The 22951-nt window shown below is 42.7% G+C and overlaps 2 protein-coding genes and 2 long non-coding RNA genes across 5 annotated transcripts; 3 read left to right on the top strand and 1 right to left on the bottom strand.

Moving 5' to 3' along the window:
• Positions 1 to 3047: 3047 nt before the first annotated feature.
• On the top strand, positions 3048 to 4132 carry LOC119228849 (trace amine-associated receptor 13c-like; the record flags this gene model as incomplete). The annotated part of the gene is made up of 2 exons (XM_062565230.1): positions 3048 to 3190; positions 3328 to 4132. Coding segments are annotated over 2 exons (948 nt in total), but the record flags the coding sequence as incomplete, so codon positions are not given.
• A 4521-nt stretch (positions 4133 to 8653) lies between these two features.
• On the top strand, positions 8654 to 9738 carry LOC119228863 (trace amine-associated receptor 13c-like; the record flags this gene model as incomplete). The annotated part of the gene is made up of 2 exons (XM_037488836.2): positions 8654 to 8796; positions 8934 to 9738. Coding segments are annotated over 2 exons (948 nt in total), but the record flags the coding sequence as incomplete, so codon positions are not given.
• A 2417-nt stretch (positions 9739 to 12155) lies between these two features.
• LOC119228894 (uncharacterized) lies at positions 12156 to 12904 on the bottom strand. Its single transcript, XR_009957026.1, has 3 exons — positions 12681 to 12904; positions 12471 to 12525; positions 12156 to 12233 (listed from the first exon to the last, which is right to left on the bottom strand). It is a non-coding gene; the product is annotated as an uncharacterized LOC119228894 (long non-coding RNA).
• Positions 12905 to 16138: 3234 nt separating this feature from the next.
• On the top strand, positions 16139 to 17481 carry LOC134132842 (uncharacterized). 2 transcript variants are annotated; one of them, XR_009957035.1, is made up of 4 exons: positions 16139 to 16466; positions 16547 to 16708; positions 16955 to 17157; positions 17283 to 17481. It is a non-coding gene; the product is annotated as an uncharacterized LOC134132842 (long non-coding RNA). The 2 variants fall into 2 exon arrangements; XR_009957034.1 differs by having other exon boundaries at positions 16139 to 16708.
• Positions 17482 to 22951: the final 5470 nt, after the last annotated feature.

Below are 22951 nucleotides of genomic sequence, written 5' to 3'. Positions count from 1 at the left end.
TCTCCTTTCATATTTGATTAAGAGCTTGAAAGGATCATGTGAGCATTGATTACACTCCAGCGTAGGGCTGTACGGTTTACCGGTATAAGATCTCTTTCCGGTGTGATAGTCAAAGCTCTTTCATAGTGCTCATTTAGGGAGTCACAGCCTTGTCCTGGTTGAGGAGTGCAAGGTCAGAGGGTAAAGCAGAAAGTGCCAACCAGACAGACACAGATACTAAAAACTGCAAGATCTGATGACCATATTTTTTCTGTTGATACCAATATAATTGAGTGTTAGAAGGTATGGGGGGGACTGGGCATTCCGGCGCAGAGGCATTACTCTGTCTGGGCCAGACTGTAAGGGGGAGTCCGACGCAGGGGGTGGACCCGTTTTTATTAGTCTCGTGGATAAAACAAAACATAAATGCCTATGAACTGTAGGTGTTTCTACCAAAATGTATGAACTCGAAATCTCTCTTAACAAAGGAAAACAAAAAGGCCAAGTGTTCTAAAACAAGGCAAGACAAGACAAGACAAGACAAGACAAAACAAGACAAGGCGAAAAGACTACTGTGGCTGTGTGAAGGCTTGGGTGGACAAGATGTCGTACACTCAGGCACAAGACAAAGGGAAATGCAGACTATAAGACACATGAGGGCAATGGGAAACAGGTGGACACAATCAGGAATCAGGGGAGACGATTCGACTGGTGACATGAGGAAGGGCAAGTGACCTGAAACGAGAGGAAGGTTACTGCTTTCAAAATAAAACATGAAGACAAGTCCCCAACTTGACTTCACCCTGTGACATACTCTACCCAACCCGCAACTCCTTTTTGGCAATGCTAGTAGACTTCATCAGTCTTGGAAGGTGTAGAAGGAGAAGTAGTTAGACATTCCCAGTCCTTTGCTTTCTACCGTCTGATCAGCAGGGTTGGGGCAGCTATTCAAAAGACAGAAAAGCCGACATAAAAACAGGGGGTCTGATCAGAAAGAGCATTTCTGTGTCCAAACTTTTGATGATGAGCTCTGTTAGAAATTTAAGTAGAAGTGCACCCCTAGCGGTGAGAAGTATGTTACATGTAACAATGTTTAGTATAGAATTGTAGTTTGTGTGATGTTAGATAGTAGATATTACAATTGGATGTTAAATGAAGTAAATGTATTATAGTCAATAACAATTTAAAGTCATATAAATCATCTAAATACTGTACACATTAACATCCTGTCATGATGTAATGTTAAAACCTGGATTACCTTATGGATTTCTCCTACCTTTCCCCAGAGAGGGTTTTTGGTAGGAGTTTTTCTCCTGTCAGGTAATAGTTAAGCAATTGGATGCAAGACAGCTGAATGAGGCAATGTGTGGCACCAGATAAACTGTGATAAACCATTAAGTACTGTGATCTTATATGTTGTGTTGTAACTGAAGTGTACTAGTTATAAGATGAAGACAAACTATGTATATGATGTTATTTTCACTCTTTGAGGCATAAAGCCGAGATGTGTTTAAATAGAATGAATTGGAATGTGAGGGAGAGATGAGACAGAGAGGGGCATCCAGAGTCACACGTGGCAGTTCACACCTTGATGATGGACCAGGAGGAGATACATTGAAGGAGCCAATGACATTCAAATACACCCAGAAGACCACCCCCCCCGGGAGCTTCAAATCATCGAACCGGGAGAAGAACAGGCAGATTTATCCTGCAGCCTGAGGAGTCACTTTTGACTTGGCCGGGGAAATCTCTATTTCGCGAAATATATCACTATTCACATTGTTTTTCACTTTGTAATTGTAGGCCTTACTCTTTGTTTAGTTATTAAATACTTTTTGATTTTTAAAACCCGAGCTAGTTGAAATTTGATTCACCGTATCCTGCCAGGACCAGAACAAAGGGAAGCTGGTCTCCCCTTCGGCCTTCAGAACCCAACAGGTCATATCCCAAGCTTACCCTTGGTGAAGGCTGATCAGTGGCCCAGCAGGAGTCAGTCACCAGAACAAACAATTTTTCATCAAGCCCTTCCATCTTTTAAAATTACACAGCTAAACTTTAACAATGTAAAGAATGAAGCTAACTTAGTAGGCTAAACTTCAGAAAGTTAAGCTCCGACAGTGCAAAATGTGCTTGTAGGTACTTGTAGACCTAGGCTTGGTCCTCCAACAACCGCAAAGGCTGAACCAAAAGGTCTCTGACATGGGACGATCTGGCCTATTGGGGGGACTTCCTGATTGCGTCATCAGCATTCCCTCCACTGCTGCCGTTCCCCAGCAACCTACTGAGCTTAACAATAAGAGCATCAAACCCGAAAAAATATGTCAATACACACACATGGTCACACAGGTGACAACTAATACGCTAATACGAAATACAGTTTGGAGTTTAACACCAGTCATGTGGGAGACATTGCAAACATGTGGAAGAAGGTGCTATGGTCAGATGTGACCACATTTGGTCATTTTAACATCAGGTTTAAAAATCTAGTTAGGCGCATTTGCATACCATGATTTACTTTTTTGTAGAGCATGCCGAAGAGGACCTGTGTGCCAACTTTCAAGTTAATCGGACACGTGGGGCGGAAACTGGCCTAGTGTGAATTTCTAGAGGGCGCTATAGAGACATTTCTTTAAACCCAAACATGAGACCCAAAAATTATCAATATTTTTAACAGTCTAGATATCCATGCCAAATTTAACAACTTTTTGAACACGATAAAGGTCGCAAAAAGGGCCGCGGTTTGTGAGAAAAATAATAATAATAATTCCTTGAAATATAAATAGGTTCCTCTACGACTAGTCGTAGCGATTACCCTCAAAAGAAAAATGATTACAGAGAAAGTAAAAGTAATAAAAAATCCCTGCAAAAACACTTAAACATGCCCAGAAACTAATGTTCTTCCATCTCAGTAGAGAAATTAACAACAGCCGAGGTGATGCAGTAGGAGGGGTGGACCCAAAGTAAAGAGACAAATCAGTTGTAAGACAAGAAGCTTTGGCCAGTCAGCTGAAGCTGTTCTGCAGCTTCTCCTCTCAGTGATGGAAACCTTGGTGGGAACTGAACTTTGCTTTCCACAACTCATCAACACCTCCTGCAGAAAGCTAACTCGTCCTCACTTAGAAGCAATGTTGATTTACATTTTGTTGTCCTCCATTTCTCTGCTCACTATAGCTCTCAACCTGCTGGTCATCATCTCCATCTCCCATTTCAAGTAGTGAAATATCTCCTTTATTTGTGAAATGAATCAAGTGTTGCTTAATCACATCTTTGGGAATTTTGTATGTATTTGTATCTGACCAATTAATGACTAAATATTGATATGAAATATAAAAAATGATTTCCCTGCAGGCAGCTCCAGACCTCCACCAACCTCCTCCTCCTCTCTCTGGCCATCTCAGATTTCTTCGTGGGTCTCTTAATGATCTTTCAAATAATGATATTAGACGGCTGCTGGTTGCTCGGTGATCTCATGTGTTCTCTTTGGTTGATTATATCATCTACTATTATCTGTTCCTCAATAGGAACCATGGTGCTCATATCAGTGGATCGATATGTGGCTATTTGTTATCCTCTGCATTACTTCACCAAAGTCAAACCAAAAACAGTTCAAGTCTGTGTTTGTCTGTGTTGGATGTTTGCTGCTTTTTATAACTGTGTGTTGATGAAGAATAACCTGCAATATCCAGGCAGGTATAACTCCTGCATAGGAGAGTGTGTTCTTGACATTGACTACATCACTAATTTTTTTGATCTGATCGTTTCATTCCTTTTTCCCATTACCGTTATTATCATTCTATATATTAGAATATTTGGGGTGGCTGTGTATCAGGCTCGTGCCATGCGGTCTCACATTGCAGTTGTGACAATGAAAGTAACTGTTAAAAAGTCTGAAATGAAAGCAGCCAGGAATCTTGGTGTTGTAGTAGTTGTGTTTCTGATATGCATTTGCCCTTATTACTTTTTCACTCTTACATCACAAAATAACTTGTACACAACTTCATCTGTAACCATTGTAATGTGGTTGGTCCAGTTTAACTCCTGTCTCAACCCTCTGATCTATGCCATTCTCTACCCCTGGTTCAGAAAATCAATTAAGGTCATTGTTACACTTCAGATACTGAAGCCTGGTTCCTGTCGGGCCAACATGCTTTAGAGACACACTGCATGGGTCAAAAATGTAAACCTTCAGCCTGAAGAGAAGGTGCAGAATTTATTTCATGCAATCAATTAATATTTACATTTTCACCTCAATTTTTTGCATCAAAGTTGGAAAAAGAGGATTTTTTTTCCTCATGTCGCTTGGCAGACCCACATTAACCTGGTGCAGCTGGGTTGTACAACACTATCCATTTATCTTTGTTACCCTTCAGCTTCTTTGCTTCACTATGAACTGATTCACTGTTAAATGTGCAAGCACAAATCGACCATCTAAAACTTTTTTCGCATGTCCTTAAAGTCATGATTTTGAAGTAGCCAATAAATCTGTTGATTCCTGCATTGACAGACCTTGTTTGTGTGTGCTTTAAAAAGAGTCAGTCACATAACAAGTGTGTGCTGATTTGTTTTGGGTGTTTTAGACGGTCTTTCTCTAACAAACCATTTATTTGTGTATAAATATCCACTATTTCTCTTCTTGTCTCTCTCTTCATACAATGAAGGGGGATCAGCACCCTAAGACTAAGAGATTGACCTGCCAACCTGTATATAAAAAAATAAATAAAAATCTACCAATGGAGAGCTATGCAGGAGGCTTTTTTTCTTCAAATATGTTCAATTATCAAACATATTGTACTTGCATTTGATTGATTTTTCCAATATTAGTGCATTAGATGTGAGACAGTTTACCTCACATCTAGTGTGTGGCCCAGTCCTTTTTTCTATGTGTGGTCCTCCGGGTAAAAAAGTTTGGTTAGTTTTAGATGATGATATCTGTAGTGATGACAACATGAACTGGTTGGACAAAGCCCTTTACTACATCAAAGTCCACTTGCTTTTCCTGCCCTCATGTTAGCATGTGGGGGCCTGCAGGTCACTCAGTGTCGGTTGCTGGGTTGAACGACTTCCTCATGAGGCCATGTTAGACCGCTGCCTTTGTTCAGCTGGATAGATGAAAATAATATGAGTTAATTAACCTTGATCAACTCACATCTTATTAACCTGTTCAAATAAAGGGATACGGCCTGGGCCTCCAGTTTAGTCTCAACGCTGTGAATTTGCTCAGACAGGTCTTTTCCTTCCAAAGACTGAATCTTAGAAATGAGTGATCCCTTTAGAAAGCGTGTGTGCCGCTCATGGTAGATGTTGGAAGTAGCCTAGCAGCTAGCGTAGCCTGGCAGCTACCAACATGTTCCGGGCACTATCAGTCCTAAAGTGGTCCGTTGCCACTGGTCCTCCCTTCTGTGTGACATGTGGAGGAATTATTCCGCAGTTTTTCTCTTTGTTTTACCTTCAATGCAAAAAGCTCTCTCCATTTTTAACCACCATCTTGTTCTCTCCATCTAAGTGACTGGAGCACGCGGTGGTGTCCTGTCAGGGGCCAAAGCACACCTGAAATAAACAAAGTTGCATTAACTGCAATAAAATATTTCATTGCTTTAATCGTCCACAATAAACGCATTGATTCACTTTTAAAGCCCTAATTTTAATCAATGATCTGCCTCGAGTAATTTAGAATGTCAACATTGTAACACCATCTATAGAGCTGCTTCAAACAAAGATGCATCATCTGGAATCATGTTATATAGAGAGTGTCTAACTGGGTGAGAGTGAACACTGAACATTGACAAAACTAAAGGTATTGAGTTTGGTCCTCGTAGTGTTTTGAGTGGTGAGACACAGCGTCAGATGAACATGTCGTGGTCACATCACTGAGACCAAACTGGAAGAGGGGCTATGAGGTAAAACACTCATTTCACATAGTCTATCAAAACTTTTACTTGGAAATACAACTCAGAGCAAAAACATTTCTATCCCACCAAACGTTTGATACTAAAATTCAGAGGAATAAATGATATTTTCACAACAAAGATGTTAGTCCTCTATGCTTTAACGTAAGAATGCACGCTCATTGTGTTTAACGTCACTGCTTTATTTATTCTATGATGTCAGATATGTCTAAAAAAGTTCTTTGTGTTGCTCACAATTACAATTACAATATGTTTTATGGAGTTTTGGTTGATCAGGTCCTCTGAGGGGTTGCATCACAACTATTTCATCATGGAAGAAGAAACTTTGTCAGCCAAACAAGAGCAACTTTTGTTCAATGGGGATGGTTGGTCTGTTGTGCAACGATTGCATCATGTTTTAATATTACATTCTTTGGTCTCACAGTGACCTCTCTGATTGCACTGTCAGCATGTGACACTAATGAGAGCAGGTGTGAAAGTTGCCTTGGCTGCAGAGGTACACAGCAACATGTAAAGGGCTACATGCTGAAAGCTGTGAGGCCCAGTGGGTCTCAATCACAGTGTGTGTGTGTGTGTGTGTGTCGTCCATAACAATGAAAACAAACTCTAACGTTTTGTAAAGTAAACATACTTTTCAAACTGCAACAAACATCCATAATCATGCAGATAGACATGCCATCGTCTCCTTTCATATTTGATTAAGAGCTTGAAAGGATCATGTGAGCATTGATTACACTCCAGCGTAGGGCTGTACGGTTTACCGGTATAAGATCTCTTTCCGGTGTGATAGTCAAAGCTCTTTTGTAGTGCTCATTTAGGGAGTCACTGCCTTGTCCTGGTTGAGGAGTGCAAGGTCAGAGGGCAAAGCAGAAAGTGCCAACCAGGCAGACACAGACACTAAAAACTGCAAGATCTGATGACCATATTTTTTCTGTTGATACCAATATAATTGAGTGTTAGAAGGTATGGGGGGGACTGGGCATTCCGGCGCACAGGCATTACTCTGTCAGGGCCAGACTGTAAGGGGGAGTCCGACGCAGGGGGTGGACCCGTTTTTATTAGTCTCGTGGATAAAACAAAACATAAATGCCTATGAACTGTAGGTGTTTCTACCAAAACGTATGAACTCGAAATCTCTCTTAACAAAGGAAAACAAAAAGGCCAAGTGTTCTAAAACAAGACAAGACAAGACAAGACAAGACAAGACAAAACAAGGCGAAAAGACTACTGTGGCTGTGGGAAGGCTTGGGTGGACAAGATGTCGTACACTCAGGCACAAGACAAAGGGAAATGCAGACTATAAGACACATGAGGGCAATGGGAAACAGGTGGACACAATCAGGAATCAGGGGAGACGATTCGACTGGTGACATGAGGAAGGGCAAGTGACCAGAAACGAGAGGAAGGTTTCTGCTTTCAAAATAAAACATGAAGACAAGTCCCCAACTTGACTTCACCCTGTGACATACTCTGCCCAACCCACAACTCCTTTTTGGCAATGCTAGTAGACTTCATCAGTCTTGGAAGGTGTAGAAGGAGAAGTAGTTAGACATTTCCAGTCCTTTGCTTTCTACCGTCTGATCAGCAGGGTTGGGGCAGCTATTCAAAAGACAGAAAAGCCGACATAAAAACAGGGGGTCTGATCAGAAAGAGCATTTCTGTGTCCAAACTTTTGATGATGAGTTCATATCCCAAGCTTACCCTTGGTGAAGGCTGATCAGTGGCCCAGCAGGAGTCATTCTAAGAACAAACCATTTTTTATCAAGCCCTTCCATCTTTTAAAATTACATAGCTAAACTTTAACAATGTAAAGATTGAAGCTAACTTAGTAGGCTAAACTTCAGAAAGTTCCAAAAGTTCCGCCAGTGAAAAATGTGCTTGTAGGTACTTGTAGACCTAGGCTTGGTCCTCCAACAACCGCAAAGGCTGAAGCAAAAGGTCTCTGACATGCGACGATCTGGCCTATTGGGGGGACTTCCTGGTTGCGTCATCAGCATTCCCTCCACTGCTGCCGTTGGCCAGCAACCTACTGACCTACAACCTACAACTAATATGCTAATACGAAATACAGTTTGGAGTTTAACACCAGTCATGTGGGAGACATTGCAAACATGTGGAAGAAGGTGCTATGGTCAGATGTGACCACATTTGGTCATTTTAAGATCAGGTTTAAAAATCTAGTTAGGCGCATTTGCATACCATTATTTACTTTTTTGCATGCCGAAGAGGACCTGTTTGCCAACTTTCAAGTTAATCGGACACGGGGGGCGGAAACTGGCCTAGTGTGAATTTCTAGAGGGCACTATAGAGACATTTCTTTAAACCCAAACATGAGACCCAAAAATTATCAATATTTTTAACAGTCCAGATATCTATGCCAAATTTAACAACTTTTTGAATACGATAAAGGCCCCAAAAAGGGCCGCGGTTTGTCGGAAAAATAATTATAATAATATTATTAATAATTCCTTGAAATACAATAGGTTCCTCTACGACTAGTCGTAGCGATTACCCTCAAAAGAAAAATGATTACAGAGAAAGTAAAAGTAATAAAAAATCCCTGCAAAAACACTTAAACATGCCCAGAAACTAATGTTCTTCCATCTCAGTAGAGAAAAAAACAACATCAGAGGTGATGAAGTAGGAGGGGTGGACCCAAAGTAAAGAGACCAATCAGTTGTAAGACAAGAAGCTTTGGCCAGTCAGCTGAAGCTGTTCTGCAGCTTCTCCTCTCAGTGATGGAAACCTTGGTGGGAACTGAACTTTGCTTTCCACAACTCATCAACACCTCCTGCAGAAAGCTAATTCGTCCTCACTTAGAAGCAATGTTGATTTACATTTTGTTGTCCTCCATTTCTCTGCTCACTATAGCTCTCAACCTGCTGGTCATCATCTCCATCTCACATTTCAAGTAGTGAAATATCTCCTTTATTTGTGAAATGAATCAAGTGTTGCTTAATTACATCTTTGGGAATTTTGTATGTATTTGTATCTGACCAATTAATGACTAAATATTGATATGAAATATAAAAAAATATTTCCCTGCAGGCAGCTCCAGACCCCCACCAACCTCCTCCTCCTCTCTCTGGCCATCTCAGATTTCTTCGTAGGCCTCTTCATGATCTTTCAAATAATGATATTAGACGGCTGCTGGTTGCTCAGTGATCTCATGTGTTCTCTTTGGTTGATTCTAGCATCTACTATTATCTGTTCCTCAATAGGAACCATGGTGCTTATATCAGTGGATCGATATGTGGCTATTTGTTATCCTCTGCATTACTCCACCAAAGTCAAACCAAAAACAGTTCAAGTCTGTGTTTGTCTGTGTTGGATGTTTGCTGCTTTTTATAACTGTGTGTTGATGAAGAATAACCTGCAACAACCAGGCAGGTATAACTCCTGCATAGGAGAGTGTGTTCTTGACATTGACTACATCGCTAATTTTTTTGATCTAATTGTTTCATTCCTTTTTCCCATTACCGTTATTATCATTCTATATATTAGAATATTTGGGGTGGCTGTGTATCAGGCTCGTGCCATGCGGTCTCACATTGCAGTTGTGACAATGAAAGTAACCGTTAAAAAGTCTGAAATGAAAGCAGCCAGGAATCTTGGTGTTGTTGTAGTTGTGTTTCTGATATGCGTTTTCCCATATTATTGTTTTGTTCTCACGTCCCAAAATAACGTGTACACAGTTTCATCTGCAACCATTGTATTATGGTTGTTTCATTTTAACTCCTGTCTCAACCCTCTGATCTATGCCATTCTCTACCCCTGGTTCAGAAAGTCAATTAAGGTCATTTTTACACTTCAGATACTGAAGCCTGGTTCCTATCGGACCAACATGCCTTAGAGACACGCTGCATGGGTCGGAATTTCAAATTAGCCTCAACAGATTGTGAAAAATTTCATTTATAGTGCAAATCAACTAATATTTCCCCTTTCCCTCAATTTATTGATTTATTGAATTGGCAGACCTAAAATAACCTGGTGCAGCTGTATTTTACGACACTATCCACTCTGGTACTTCCCTGTGTTACCCTTATGCTTCTTTGCTTCATTATGAACCGATGTAAAAAAGTGCTAGCACATGTAGAGCCTAAAAAAAATAAGTCATGATTTTTTAACCCCAAATTTTGAAGTAGCTATGACATCTTTGTTGATTCCTACATTGACAGACTTAGTTTGTGTGTGCTGTGAAAACCACTTCTTGTCCCTCTCTCTATACAATGAAGGGGGATCAGCACCCTAAGAGAGACGGAATTACCTGCCAACCTTATATAAAAATTAAATAAAAATCTACTAATGGAGAGCTATGCAGGAGGCTTTTTTTCTTCAAACATGTTCAATTATCAAACGTAATGTACTTGCATTTGATTGATTTTTCCAATATTAGTGCATTAGATGTGAGACAGTTTACCTCACATCTAGTGTGTGGCCCAGTCCTTTTTTATATGTGTGGTCCTCCGGGTAAAAACGTTTGGTTAGTTTTAGTTGATGATGATATCTGTAGTGATGACAACATGAACTGGTTGAACAAAGCCCTTTACTACATCAAAGTCCACTTGCTTTTCCTGTCCTCATGTTAGCATGTGGGGGCCTGCAGGTCACTCAGTGTCGGTTGCTGGGTTGAACGACTTCCTCATGAGGCCATGTTAGACCGCTGGCTTGGTTCAGCTGGATAGATGAAAATAATTTGAGTTAATTAACCTCGATCAACTCACACCTTATTAACCTGTTCAAATAAAGGGATACGGCCTGGGCCTCCAGTTTAGTCTCAACGCTGTGAATTTGCTCAGACAGGTCTTTTCCTTCCAAAGACTGAATCTTAGAAATGAATGATCCCTTTAGAAAGCGTGTGTGCCGCTCATGGTAGATGTTGGAAGTAGCCTAGCAGCTAGCTTAGCCTGGCAGCTACCAACATGTTCCGGGCACTATCAGTCTTAAAGTGGTCCGTTTGCCACTGGTCCTCCCTTCTGTGTGACATGTGGACGAATTCTTCCGCAGTTTTTCTCTTTGTTTTACCTTCAATGCAAAAAGCTCTCTCCATTTTTAACCACCATCTTGTTCTCTCCATCTAAGTGACTGGAGCACGCGGTGGTGTTCTGTCAGGGGCTAAAGCACACCTGTAATAAACAAAGGTGCATTAACTGCGATAAAATATTTGATTGCGTTAATCTCTGCCACAAACAACGCATTGATTCACTTTTACAGCCCTAATTTTAATCAATGATCCGCCTCGAGTAATTTAGAATGTCAACATTGTAACACCATCTATAGAGCTGCTTCAAACAAAGATGCATCATCTGAAATCTATCTAAACTTTTACTTGGAAATACAACTCGGAGCAAAAACATTTCTATCCCACCAACCGTTAAATACTAAAAGGAATAAATTATATTTTCACAACAAAGATGTTAGGCCTCTATGGTATGTAAGAATGCGCGCTCTTTGTGTTTAATGTCACTGAAAGTAAAAACTGAACTGCTTTGCTTTATTTATTCTATGATGTCAGATATGTCAGCTATTAAGTGCATGTCTCCATATGAAACATTCACCAACTAAAAAAGTCCTTTGTGTTTCTCACAATTACACTAACATTATGTTTTACGGAATTTTGGTTGATCAGGTCCATGGAGGGGTTGCATCACAAATATTTCATCATGTAGGAAGAAAAAACCCTCAAAACTCATTTCATTTTCCAATATATTCATATTCTTTAAAAGGTAGATAAAGCATATGCATGTTTGCCACAGAACAAAAGTTGTAAACTTTTCATTCTAACTTTAAATGCAGGATCTGGCAACGAGCAAGTCTAGTTATGACTTCTTTAGTTCTGCCAATCACAACAGTACTCTACAACAATGTGGTCGGGATTTAACACATCTTCAAATCGATCAGTTAGTGCAGTGGTCCCCAAATTTGGGGGTGATGTGGAACTGCAGGGGGGGAGCTTTATGGGAGTTTTTTCTCCTGTCAGGTATTAGATGAGCAACTGGAAGCAAGACAGCCGAGTGAGGCAAAGTATTGCACCACATAAACTGTGATAAGCCATGAAGAACTGTGATCTTATATGTTGTGTTGTAATTGAAGTGTACTAGTTATAAGATGAAGACAAACGATGTATGCTATATTCACTCATTGAGGCATAAAGCCAGATTTTTCTACATAGAGTGCATTGGAATGTGAGGGAGAGATAAGACAGAGAGGTTTCAGGTCACTGCAGAAGATTCACACTTGGATGTGAAGAGGATGAACCAGGAGGAGACATGTTACGCCTGCTCCCTAGAAGGGAGGGGACTGCTGACACGCCGCTGTTCAAGGTCCAAGTGTGTCACCAACCAGGGCCTGTGGGGGTCGTGGTGCAAGCAGGACACAAACCGTTTTTACCGTGTATTGGTTATTTATTTGGTTTCTACTTACACGGATTACAGGGAGAAGGGCTGGACAAGACCAAAACAACGAAACAAACAAAAATACACAGGCTTGGTCCTATCTACTAGTGCTGTAGCTTTAGCACGCTAACCAAAAATACAGGAGGTGGTCTGCCCAGGTCTAAGCTAGTGTTTCTAGACAGAGACTCACTGCGGGTGATGTATGCCCATGGGCCTCTAGTCTAGCCACAACGGCTCCCTTCCCCCTGGGATAAAAAGGAAAACAAAAAGAACACGGTCATTACTACAGAAAAAAATGGATCTAATATATATGAAGAACAGATACAAGAAAAAAGAACTAAAACACCCACAGAACAGTAAATTCCAAACCACACTGACAAAAACAACTTTCTGACCATACAATAGTACATGTCGAGGCAGAGCCAGAGAGCGAGCGCCCAGGGGCCTCAAGACTGTGGCTTTTTGAGCTCCAACCAGGTGCAGCCACTAACGATCCTGGGTCCGCAGCCAATCAGGGGGGGGGTGGTAAATCCTGTCAATTAAGAGGAGACACACACACACAAGCAACTTCAACAACAAATGCACATACACACATACAAGGCCCTGCTGTGGAACACAGGGCCGTAACACGCCCCCCCCCCCCCCCCACAACAGCTGCAAAACCCCGGTTTGTACATGTACAGTACAATTTTCCGCTTTACCCTCACTGGTAAGCCCGGGATAGAGTGTCAGCTACCACGTTTGCAGACCCCTTTACGTGTGATATGGCCAAGTTGTACCCCTGCACGATCAGAGCCCACCGCAACAGGCGGCGGTTCTGGTTGTACATTTGCCTAAGAAAGGTAAGAGGGTTATGGTCAGTGAAGACCATAACAGGGACGTTACTTGAGCCAACGTAGACTTCGAAGAACTGGAGTGCCAAAAGTAAGGCAAACGTCTCTTGCTCAATTGTCGAATACCGTTTTTGACACGGGCTGAACTTTTTGGAAAAGAAGCTAATTGGACGATCCACACCATCGTCACCCTCCTGTAGTAGGACTCTACCTGCCCCCACGATACAGGCATCAATTTCTAGTTTAAACGGTTTGTCGAAGTTCGGGGCAGCTAAAACCGGAGCGTTGCATAGAAATGCTTTCGCTGACTCAAACGTGGAGGTACACTCTGGTGACCACTTGAAAGTTACTTTCGGGCTCAGCAAGGATGTCAGGGGGGATACTACGGTTGAGAAGTTCCTAGAGAATGTTCTGTAGTATCCCACCATTCCCAGAAAACGTCCCAGCTGCCGGCGAGTGTTCGGAGTGGGAAAGTTAGCTATTGCCTCAACCTTGCTAGCAATGGGGCGCACTTGTCCACGTCCCACCTGCTTCCCAAGATAAGTCACCGTTGCTTTTCCGAATTCGCACTTTGCTAGATTGAGCGTCAATGAAGCGCCCTCTAGCCGCTGGAATACTGACCGCAGCGTGGCAAGATGTTCAACCCAGGTGCGTGAATGGATCACCAAGTCGTCAAGGTAAGCTGTGCAATTCGGGAGGTCTTTAAACACAATGTTAACTAGGCGTTGGAACGTGGCGGGTGCATTACACATCCCAAATGGCATGACTGTGTATTGCACAAAGTTGTCTGGTGTCACAAAGGCCAATATATTAGACGCTCTTTGGGTTAAAGGCACCTGCCAGTAACCTTTAAGCAAGTCCAGTTTACTCACGTATGCTGCGGAGCCAATGCGATCGATGCAATCCTCCAAGCGGGGTAATGGAAACGAATCCGGCACAGTCACAGAGTTGATTTTGCGGTAGTCTGTACACAAGCGGGACGTACCGTCTGGCTTGGGGACTAGTATGCACGGAGAACTCCACGGGCTGTAGCTGGGTTTTGTCATTCCATTCTGCAACAAGTAATCCACTTCACTCTTCATTATTTCTCTCTTATGTGTGTTAACCCGATACGGGTGCTGGCGAATAGGTCGAGTGTTTCCAACGTCTACGTCGTGCTCCAAAACAGAGGAAGGAATGTATTAGTGCGGTGAGTTCTTCAGTTTGTCTCTGGTCTAAATGTCCCATTAGGGACGGTAGTTTTTGTAGCAATTCCGGGTTGTTGAGTCGTTTAAACTGTTGTAATGTATTGCGTGTTACTAACCCATCCTCGTCGTTTTCCTTCCAGTCCCCCTCAGGTATGGGCACCACTAGTGCTGCGCTGGTGAATGTGGGCAGAACCGGTCCTTGGGGAGACACGTCAGGAACGTCACGTTTACGGTAAGACTTGAGCATGTTGATATGACACAGACGGGAGGAGCGTCTGCGGTCCGGGGTTTTAATTATATAGTTAGTGTCACTTATTTTTTTTTCGACAATATAAGGCCCAGTAAACCTGGCCGAGAGAGACGAACCAGGTACGGGTAGGAGAACGAGTACCTGCTCCCCTGGCACAAAAGAGCGGTCCTTTGTCTTTCTGTCATACTGCACCTTCATGCGTTCCTGAGAGGTAGAGAGGGACTCTCTGGCCACTGAGCACGCCATATGCAGCCTCTCCCGCATCTCACTAACATAGTCCAGCACATTTCGAGGGGTGCTACTGGACACTTCAGATAACAAGTGCTCCTTCAGAACTTTCATCGGACCTCGTGGCGTATGACCGAAAACCAGATCAGCGGGACTGAATCCTAATGATTCCTGGATGGTCTCTCTGACAGCGAACAGAACAAAAGGGGACTCCCTCGTCCCAACTAGTATTTGTCTCCACACAGTATTTTCTTAGCATCGTCTTCAAGGTCTGGTGCCAGCGCTCTAGAGCCCCCTGGCTCTCTGGATGGTACGCGCTGGAGACCTGATGTGTGATAGACAGATTCTTCATTGTAGCAGCGAACAATTTGGACATGAAGTTAGTACCTTGGTCAGTTTGGACCACTTTCGGGAGTCCAAATGTGGAGAAGAACTTCACCAGGGCTTTAATGATGGTTTTGGTTGTTATTGTTCGGAGGGGGATGGCTTCTGGGTACCATGTAGCACTGCACATAATAGTGAGAAGGTACTGGTTACCTGCTCGTGTCTTCGGTAGTGGGCCCACACAGTCCACTATCACTCGGTCGAACGGTTCTCCAATCACAGGAATTGGATGAAGTGGCACGGGAGGAACAGGTTGGTTCACCTTTCCTATTAGTTGGCACACATGACAGGTTCTGCAGTATTTGACAACATCAGATTTTCAACCTGGCCAGAAAAAGTACCTGAGAATTCGGTTGTATGTTTTTGTTATCCCTAGATGTCCTGCCCATCCAGGATCATGAGCCAACGACAGTATCTGCGGTCGTAGCGGCGAAGGAACAACTACCTGCTGAACAACATCCCAGTCCTCACCGGTTTTGTGTGCTGTCCAACTGCGCATTAGAACTCCCTCCTTTACTGAATAGGCAGCACCCTGCAGGCCTGTTTCTCCAGGGGCCTCTATTGCATCAAAACACTTCCTCAGACTGGTATCCGCTTTCTGCCACTCAATTAGCTTTTCCACTGCTAAGGATGGGAGAACGTCCTGTAACTGACTGGCGCAGACATCTTCCCTCATTGTAGGCAGAGTGGCCTGTACCTCAGGCTTTGGTTCCTCACCCCTAACCTGCTCAAAGACAGAATCCAACAAATCCACCACCTCCCCTTCCCTCCTGGACTGTGCTCTTGTTAGGACACAAGCCGGGAAAACATGTGGAAACTGTTTAACAATAAACACATCTGCATCTTTTGTTTCAGGTGTTTCTATTACCTCTAGGACCGGAGATACCCTACCCCCAGCGTTACCCAGCAACAGAGTTACCCCCTCCACCGGTAACTTGGGCACGACGCCAACCCGGAAACGTCCTAAAATGAGCTCTGACTTTAAGTGTAACCAGTGTAACGGTACACAGATGGGGTTAGTTTCAATCCCACACAGGAGAACATTAGATCCACAGTAATTAAGGTCAGACCAGGGCAACGCGTCTTTACAGATTACGGATTGTGCTGCACCGGTGTCTCGTAAGATTTTGACTAAAGTGTGGTCCTCTGGTTCTCCAGTGATAGAAACACTCCTAACTGACACAAATGGAGCATACCTAGGATCCGGCTCAGCTCCAACCATCTTGTCCGCAGCAACAGCGTCTAGGCGAGGAGTAGACTGGATAAGACCGACACTTTTCTTGCTGCGGGGTGGTGACTGAGAGGTCTTTGCTTTCAGAACCGCACAATCTGAAATCAAGTGGCCCACTTCATGACAGTAAAAACACTCTCTTTTTTCTGTAAGTCTTCTGGCGGGGTCAAGTGAAGACCGGCGTGCCCAAGACGTCGATGGGACGACAGTATGAGATCCACTAAACACAGTTTTGTGGGTCAGAGCATATTCGTCCGCCATAACAGCGGCCTGGGTCAACTTCTCTACCTTCCGCTCATTCAAGTACACCACTAGGTGCTCAGATAAGTGGTTCTTGAATTCTTCTAATAAAACAAGCTCTTTCAGATCCAACAAAGTTGTTACCTTGCTCGCTGCACACCAGCGCTCAAATAGAGACTCCTTGTCCCTAGCAAACTCCACAAATGTACGACTCCCCACTTTCTTGTGAGACCTGAAGCGTTGCCTATAGGCTTCAGGTACTAACTCGTAGGCTCTAAGTACCGTTGCTTTAACCACATCATACTGCAAACTGTCTTCCAGGGAAAGCGCTGCGACCACTTCCTGGCCCTTCCCAGACAGCTTGCACTGCAGGAGAAGAGGCCACACCTCCTTTGGCCACTGCAGAGCGACGGCTACACGCTCAAATGCTACGAAGTAGCGGTCTACTTCGGTCTCCCTAAACGGTGGAACCATCGGAACGTTTTGGCTCACCTTAAATGGAGGTGGCTCACGTGGCCCTGAGGGTGAGACCCCTACACCTGCCTCGAGCTCCATTTGCCTAATTTTTTATTCTGACCTCCTTGTCTGCTTCTATTTTTCTGAGTTCCAACTCAAAATCATATCTTTTTCTCTCTTCTCTGTCTTTCAGTTCTGCCTGAAGATGTGCCATCTGTTTACGCAGCTTGTCTACCTCCCCTACCTCAGATCCACCTGCCACTGGGGAAAACGGAAGAAACTTTGGCAGCGTCCAAGGAGCTGGAGCCTCTTTACGCTCCCCACTGTCCATCGGCGGTGTGGGAGAGGAGACTCCTGCGGTCCCTTCCTCGGCACCCTCTACGGGATCCTCCTCGTCCAGGGACATGGCGCCTGCCTCTTCTAGATCCAATAAATAATGCTTGATTTGTTCTACGATCTCAGCCTTTAAAGCTTGTTCACTGATACGTAGCTTGTAGTGCTCAGCTATTTTTTTTAGCTCTTCCTTGCGCATTCTCGTTAGGAGACCTAAAGTAGGGTTCTCCAAGAACGTTGCTAGGGTGAGGGTAGCCATCTGTACACAATAAAAAATTGTACCTCAGTAACACCACCTAACTAACCAGTACCCAGTCCAACTACACGAGTCTGCTTACACCACGCCGTACATGCCCCAATTATTGACCACAGAAAGATCCTCTCAGCAGCAGCGGGCCAACAGAGATCCCGGACGAGCCCCCACTGTTACGCCTGCTCCCTAGAAGGGAGGGGACTGCTGACATGCCGCTGTTCAAGGTCCAAGTGTGTCACCAACCAGGGCCTGTGGGGGTCGTGGTGCAAGCACGACACAAACCGTTTTTACCGTGTATTGGTTATTTATTTGGTTTCTACTTACACGGATTACAGGGAGAAGGGCTGGACAAGACCAAAACAACGAAACAAACAAAAATACACAGGCTTGGTCCTATCTACTAGTGCTGTAGCTTTAGCACGCTAACCAAAAATACAGGAGGTGGTCTGCCCAGGTCTAAGCTAGTGTTTCTAGACAGAGACTCACTGCAGGTGATGTATGCCCATGGGCCTCTAGTCTAGCCACAACGGCTCCCTTCCCCCTGGGACGAAAAGGAAAACAAAAAGAACACGGTCATTAGTACAGAAAAAAATGGATCTAATATATATGAAGAACAGATACAAGAAAAAAGAACTAAAACACCCACAGAACAGTAAATTCCAAACCACACTGACAAAAACAACTTTCTGACCATACAATAGTACATGTCGAGGCAGAGCCAGAGAGCGAGCGCCCAGGGGCCTCAAGACTGTGGCCTTTTGAGCTCCAACCAGGTGCAGCCACTAACGATCCTGGGTCCGCAGCCAATCAGGGGGGGGGGTGGTAAATCCTGTCAATTAAGAGGAGACACACACACACAAGCAACTTCAACAACAAATGCACATACACACATACAAGTTGTTACGGCCCTGTGTTCCACAGCAGGGCCGTAACAAGACACTTTGAAGAAGAAGCCAATGGCATTCAAATGCAACTCAAGACGGCCCCCCGGGAGTTTTCAAAATACCAAACTGAGAGAAGAACTGTTATAGCTCTCCTGCAGCCGCTTTGATAAGTCACCTTTGACCTGGTCAGAGAGCTATTTCGCGAAATATTACTATTCACATTGTATTTCACTTTGTAAGTTGTATTCCTTGTCACTTTGTTTAGTTATTAAATACTTTATGATTTTTTAAATTCGAGCCAGGTGACTCTTTTGATTCATCGTAGTGTGATCTCCCTCGAGGGGCTTTCAGAACCCAACACCACTTGCACACCTTGAACAAATGCAATTGCAAACAAGTTGTAAAGCTTATATGTTTGCCACCTAAGATATAAAAATCAAAGAAAAAGACATGGATTCTGTTGAGCCCGTTTGCCAGTCAGAATCTCCATGGAAACCTAGGAAGATAACCAAATCCAAGCCATGCTTGGCTGTCAATTCCTCTACAAGATGTTAATGGGGCTGGCTTCAGCACATATTTTTTCTTGAGCCCAAAAGGCCTCAACTCAATCTGGAAGTGTTTAGTTTTGGGAGTTTGACCTTTGTATGTATGGCATTTCTTTGGAGATAAGAAAACTTCTGCTATAAAAGGAAGAGACTGCAGCCCCTGTAGATACGCATATCTACTGTTCCGTTCCCAAAAACCCATACAAAAAATACTATGGAAATCAATGGGGTCCATCAACTGTCTGATTACCGACATTCTTCAAAATATCTTTCTTTTTGTTTAGCAGAATAAAGAAATTCATACAGGTTTGAAACAACTTGGGGGTGAGTAAATGATGACAACATTTTCATTTTTGGGTGAACTATCCCTTTAAAGAGCAAAAACCCCTCTTTAATATGACACCAAACAACATTTACCTCTAATTGTTGAGATACTTTCCATAAAAAACCTATATAACAAATTACTCACACAAAACGTCCTGATAATGTATATATATATATATAGCATTTTGAGTATTCACTTGCCCTAATATTGCCGTAATATTGCATATTGATGATATTTGAAATCCAGAAGAAACATTAGAAAATTTCTAGTTAGTTGAATATACAGAAGAAGCGCCGTCGACGGCCGTTATGAGGTTTAAATGTTTACATTAGAATATCCCAAGTTGCAATTGAATAAGTGAACTCTCAACTCTGCTAGCTACAAAAACAGTGCAAAATAGCTAATGCAGTGTTATTTGACTTTAGCTGAGTGGCCATTGCAGTAACTTTTAAGTGACAATTTGACAAATGACAACCTGACAAATGACAACCTGACACTCAGACTTTATAATAGCAACAACCGACAATGATTATGTTTGTTGCCTTATTATAATATTCATTCATTTAGGTAACTGTTAAATCGTCATTATCTTGGTTGTGGCCCAGCCAGGCCCACACACACTATCCTTATGCACCCGCCCTGATTAACACTCCCTCCCTGTTCATGTAGCTACTTGCTTGCTTACCGTTTCAATGACACTCTCCTGCTCACTCTGCGCCTCCTGGACTTAACTGTCAGACTCAGACACCTGCTGCACCTTCTCTGCTGCCTGTGAGCCTCAAGCACCGCTATCGCTAAGCTAGTCACCTCTCCTCCTCCATGTGCTATGTGCACCTGCTGTTTCTGCAACATGCCGTCAGGTACTGTAGTAGCACTAAACATGTCGGTTTTGTTTCTCCATCCTAATCCACAGATTTTACATTACATGTTATTTAGCTGAGGCTTTCATCCAAAACGACTTACATTGCATTATAACCCATGCATTACTTTTTTGCCTGGGGAGCAATTAGGGGTTAGGCGTCTTGCTCAGGGACACTTCGACATGGCACATGGTGCAGCCGGGGTTCGAACCACCAACCTTGTGGCTTTATGGGCTGGTCGAAAGCAAAAAAAAAAAAAATTGTATAGGCCTATCGACCGGCCCCCAAGTGCGTCGGACCACCAGGCATTTTCCTGGTATGCCAGATTACCAGTCCAGCCCTGACCAAAAGGTCTCTGACATGGGACAATCTGGCCTATTGGGGGACTTCCTGGTTGCGTCATCAGCATTACCTCCAATGCTGTCGTTGCCCAGCAACCTGCTGAGCTTAACAATGAGAGCATTAAAACCCGAAAAAATAAAGTAACAGTAAAATGTCATGTGTTGAAACTATATTAAAAATACATTTAGCAAGTAGTCAATATGTGTTTTTAAAACAAGGAATGAGATATCTGGGCAAAATATATGCCTTTCCTGCACGTCCTCTAAGGCCGAGTCGAAGAAGCAGTTAGCCTGTCAAGAATGTGTAAAGGTTCACAATATTAAGAATAAAAAGAAAAATTAATTAATAAAAAACCCTGCAAATACACTTAAACATGCACGGAAACTATTATTCTTCAATCTCAGTAGAGAAAAAACAACAGCAGAGGTGATGAAGTAGGAGGGGTGGACCCAAAGTAAAGAGACCAATCAGTTGTAAGACGAGAAGCTTTGGCCAGTCAGCTGAAGCTGTTCTTCAGCTTCTCCTCTCAGTGATGGAAACCTTGGTGGGAACTGAACTTTGCTTTCCACAACTCATCAACACCTCCTGCAGAAAGCTAACTCGTCCTCACTTAGAAGGAATGTTGATTTACATGTTGTTGTCTTTCATCTCTCTGCTCACTGTAGCTCTAAACCTGCTGGTCATCATCTCCATCTCCCACTTCAAGTAGTGAAATATTCTATTTATTTGTGAAACTGATTGAAACACGTGTTGGTTAATCACAAATTTGTGAAATTTACTGATTTAATTTTTAATATATTGTGTATCTACATTTGACCAATTTATGACTTAAATATTAATGCAAATATCAATATTTGTTTCCCTCCAGGCAGCTTCAGACCCCCACCAACCTCCTCCTCCTCTCTCTGGCCTTCTCAGATTTCTTCGTGGGCCTCTTCATGACCTTTCAAATAATGATAATAGACGGCTGCTGGTTGCTCAGTGATCTCATGTGTTCTCTTTGGTTATGTATATCATCCATTATTCTCTCATCCTCAGTAGGAACCATGGTGCTCATATCAGTGGATCGATATGTGGCTATTTGTTATCCTCTGCATTACTTCACCAAAATCAAACCAAAGAGAGTTCAAGTCTGTGTTTGTCTGTGTTGGATGTTTGCTGCTTTATTTAACAGTCTGGTGCTGAAGAATAACCTGCAACATCCAGGCAGGTATAACTCCTGCATAGGAGAGTGTGTCTTTGAAATTAACAACCTCGCTAATCTTTTTGATCTGATTATTACATTCCTTTTTCCCATTACTCTTATTATCATTCTATATATTAGAATATTTGGGGTGGCTGTGTATCAGGCTCGTGCCATGCGGTCTCACATTGCAGTTGTGACAATGAAAGTAACCGTTAAAAAGTCTGAAATGAAAGCAGCCAGGAATCTTGGTGTTGTTGTAGTTGTGTTTCTGACATGCATTAGTCCACTGTATTGTTTCTCTCTTACATCCCAAAATAACTTGTACACAACTTCATCTATAACCATTGTAATATGGTTGTTTTATTTTAACTCCTGTCTCAACCCTCTGATCTATGCCATTCTCTACCCCTGGTTCAGAAAATCAATTAAGGTCATTGTTAAGCTTCAGATACTGAAGCCTGGTTCCTGTCGGACCAACATGCTTTAGAGATATGTTGCATGGGTCGAAAATTTAAACTGGCCCGAAGAGAAGGTGCAGAATTTTATTAATGCAATCAATTAATATTTCCGTTTTCACCTCAATTTAATGCGCCAAAGTCCGAAAAAGAGCAACTTTAGTCTCAGGTCGCTTGGCAGACCCACAATAACCTGGTGCAGCTGGGTTGTACAACACTATCCATTTCCCCTTGTTACCCTTTAGATTCTATGCTTCACTATGAACTGATTCACTGTTAAATGTGCAAGCACAAATCGATCATCTGAAAAATGGGAAAAAACTTTTTTGGCATGTCATTAAAGTCATGATTTTGAAGTAGCTATGACCTCTTTGTTGATTCTTGCTTTGACAGACTTTGTGTGTGCTGATTTGTTTCGGGTGTTTGAGACTGTCTTTCTTTAACAAACCATTTATTTGTGTATAAAGCTTGAAATATCCACATCCCCTATTTCTCTTCTTGTCTCTCTCTTCATACAATGAAGGGGGATCAGCACCCTAAGACTAAGAGAATTACAAGTCAACCTTAATATAAAAAAATAAATAAAATCTAAGGGAGAGCTATGAAGGAAGGCTTATTTCCTTCAAACATGTTACATTATCAAATGTAATGTATTATCAAATGTACCTGCATTTGATTG

Source organism: Pungitius pungitius, chromosome 10 (assembly GCF_949316345.1).
Source record: "Pungitius pungitius chromosome 10, fPunPun2.1, whole genome shotgun sequence".
Classification (NCBI taxonomy): domain Eukaryota; kingdom Metazoa; phylum Chordata; class Actinopteri; order Perciformes; family Gasterosteidae; genus Pungitius; species Pungitius pungitius.
This window is presented reverse-complemented; position numbering and strand designations above follow the sequence as displayed.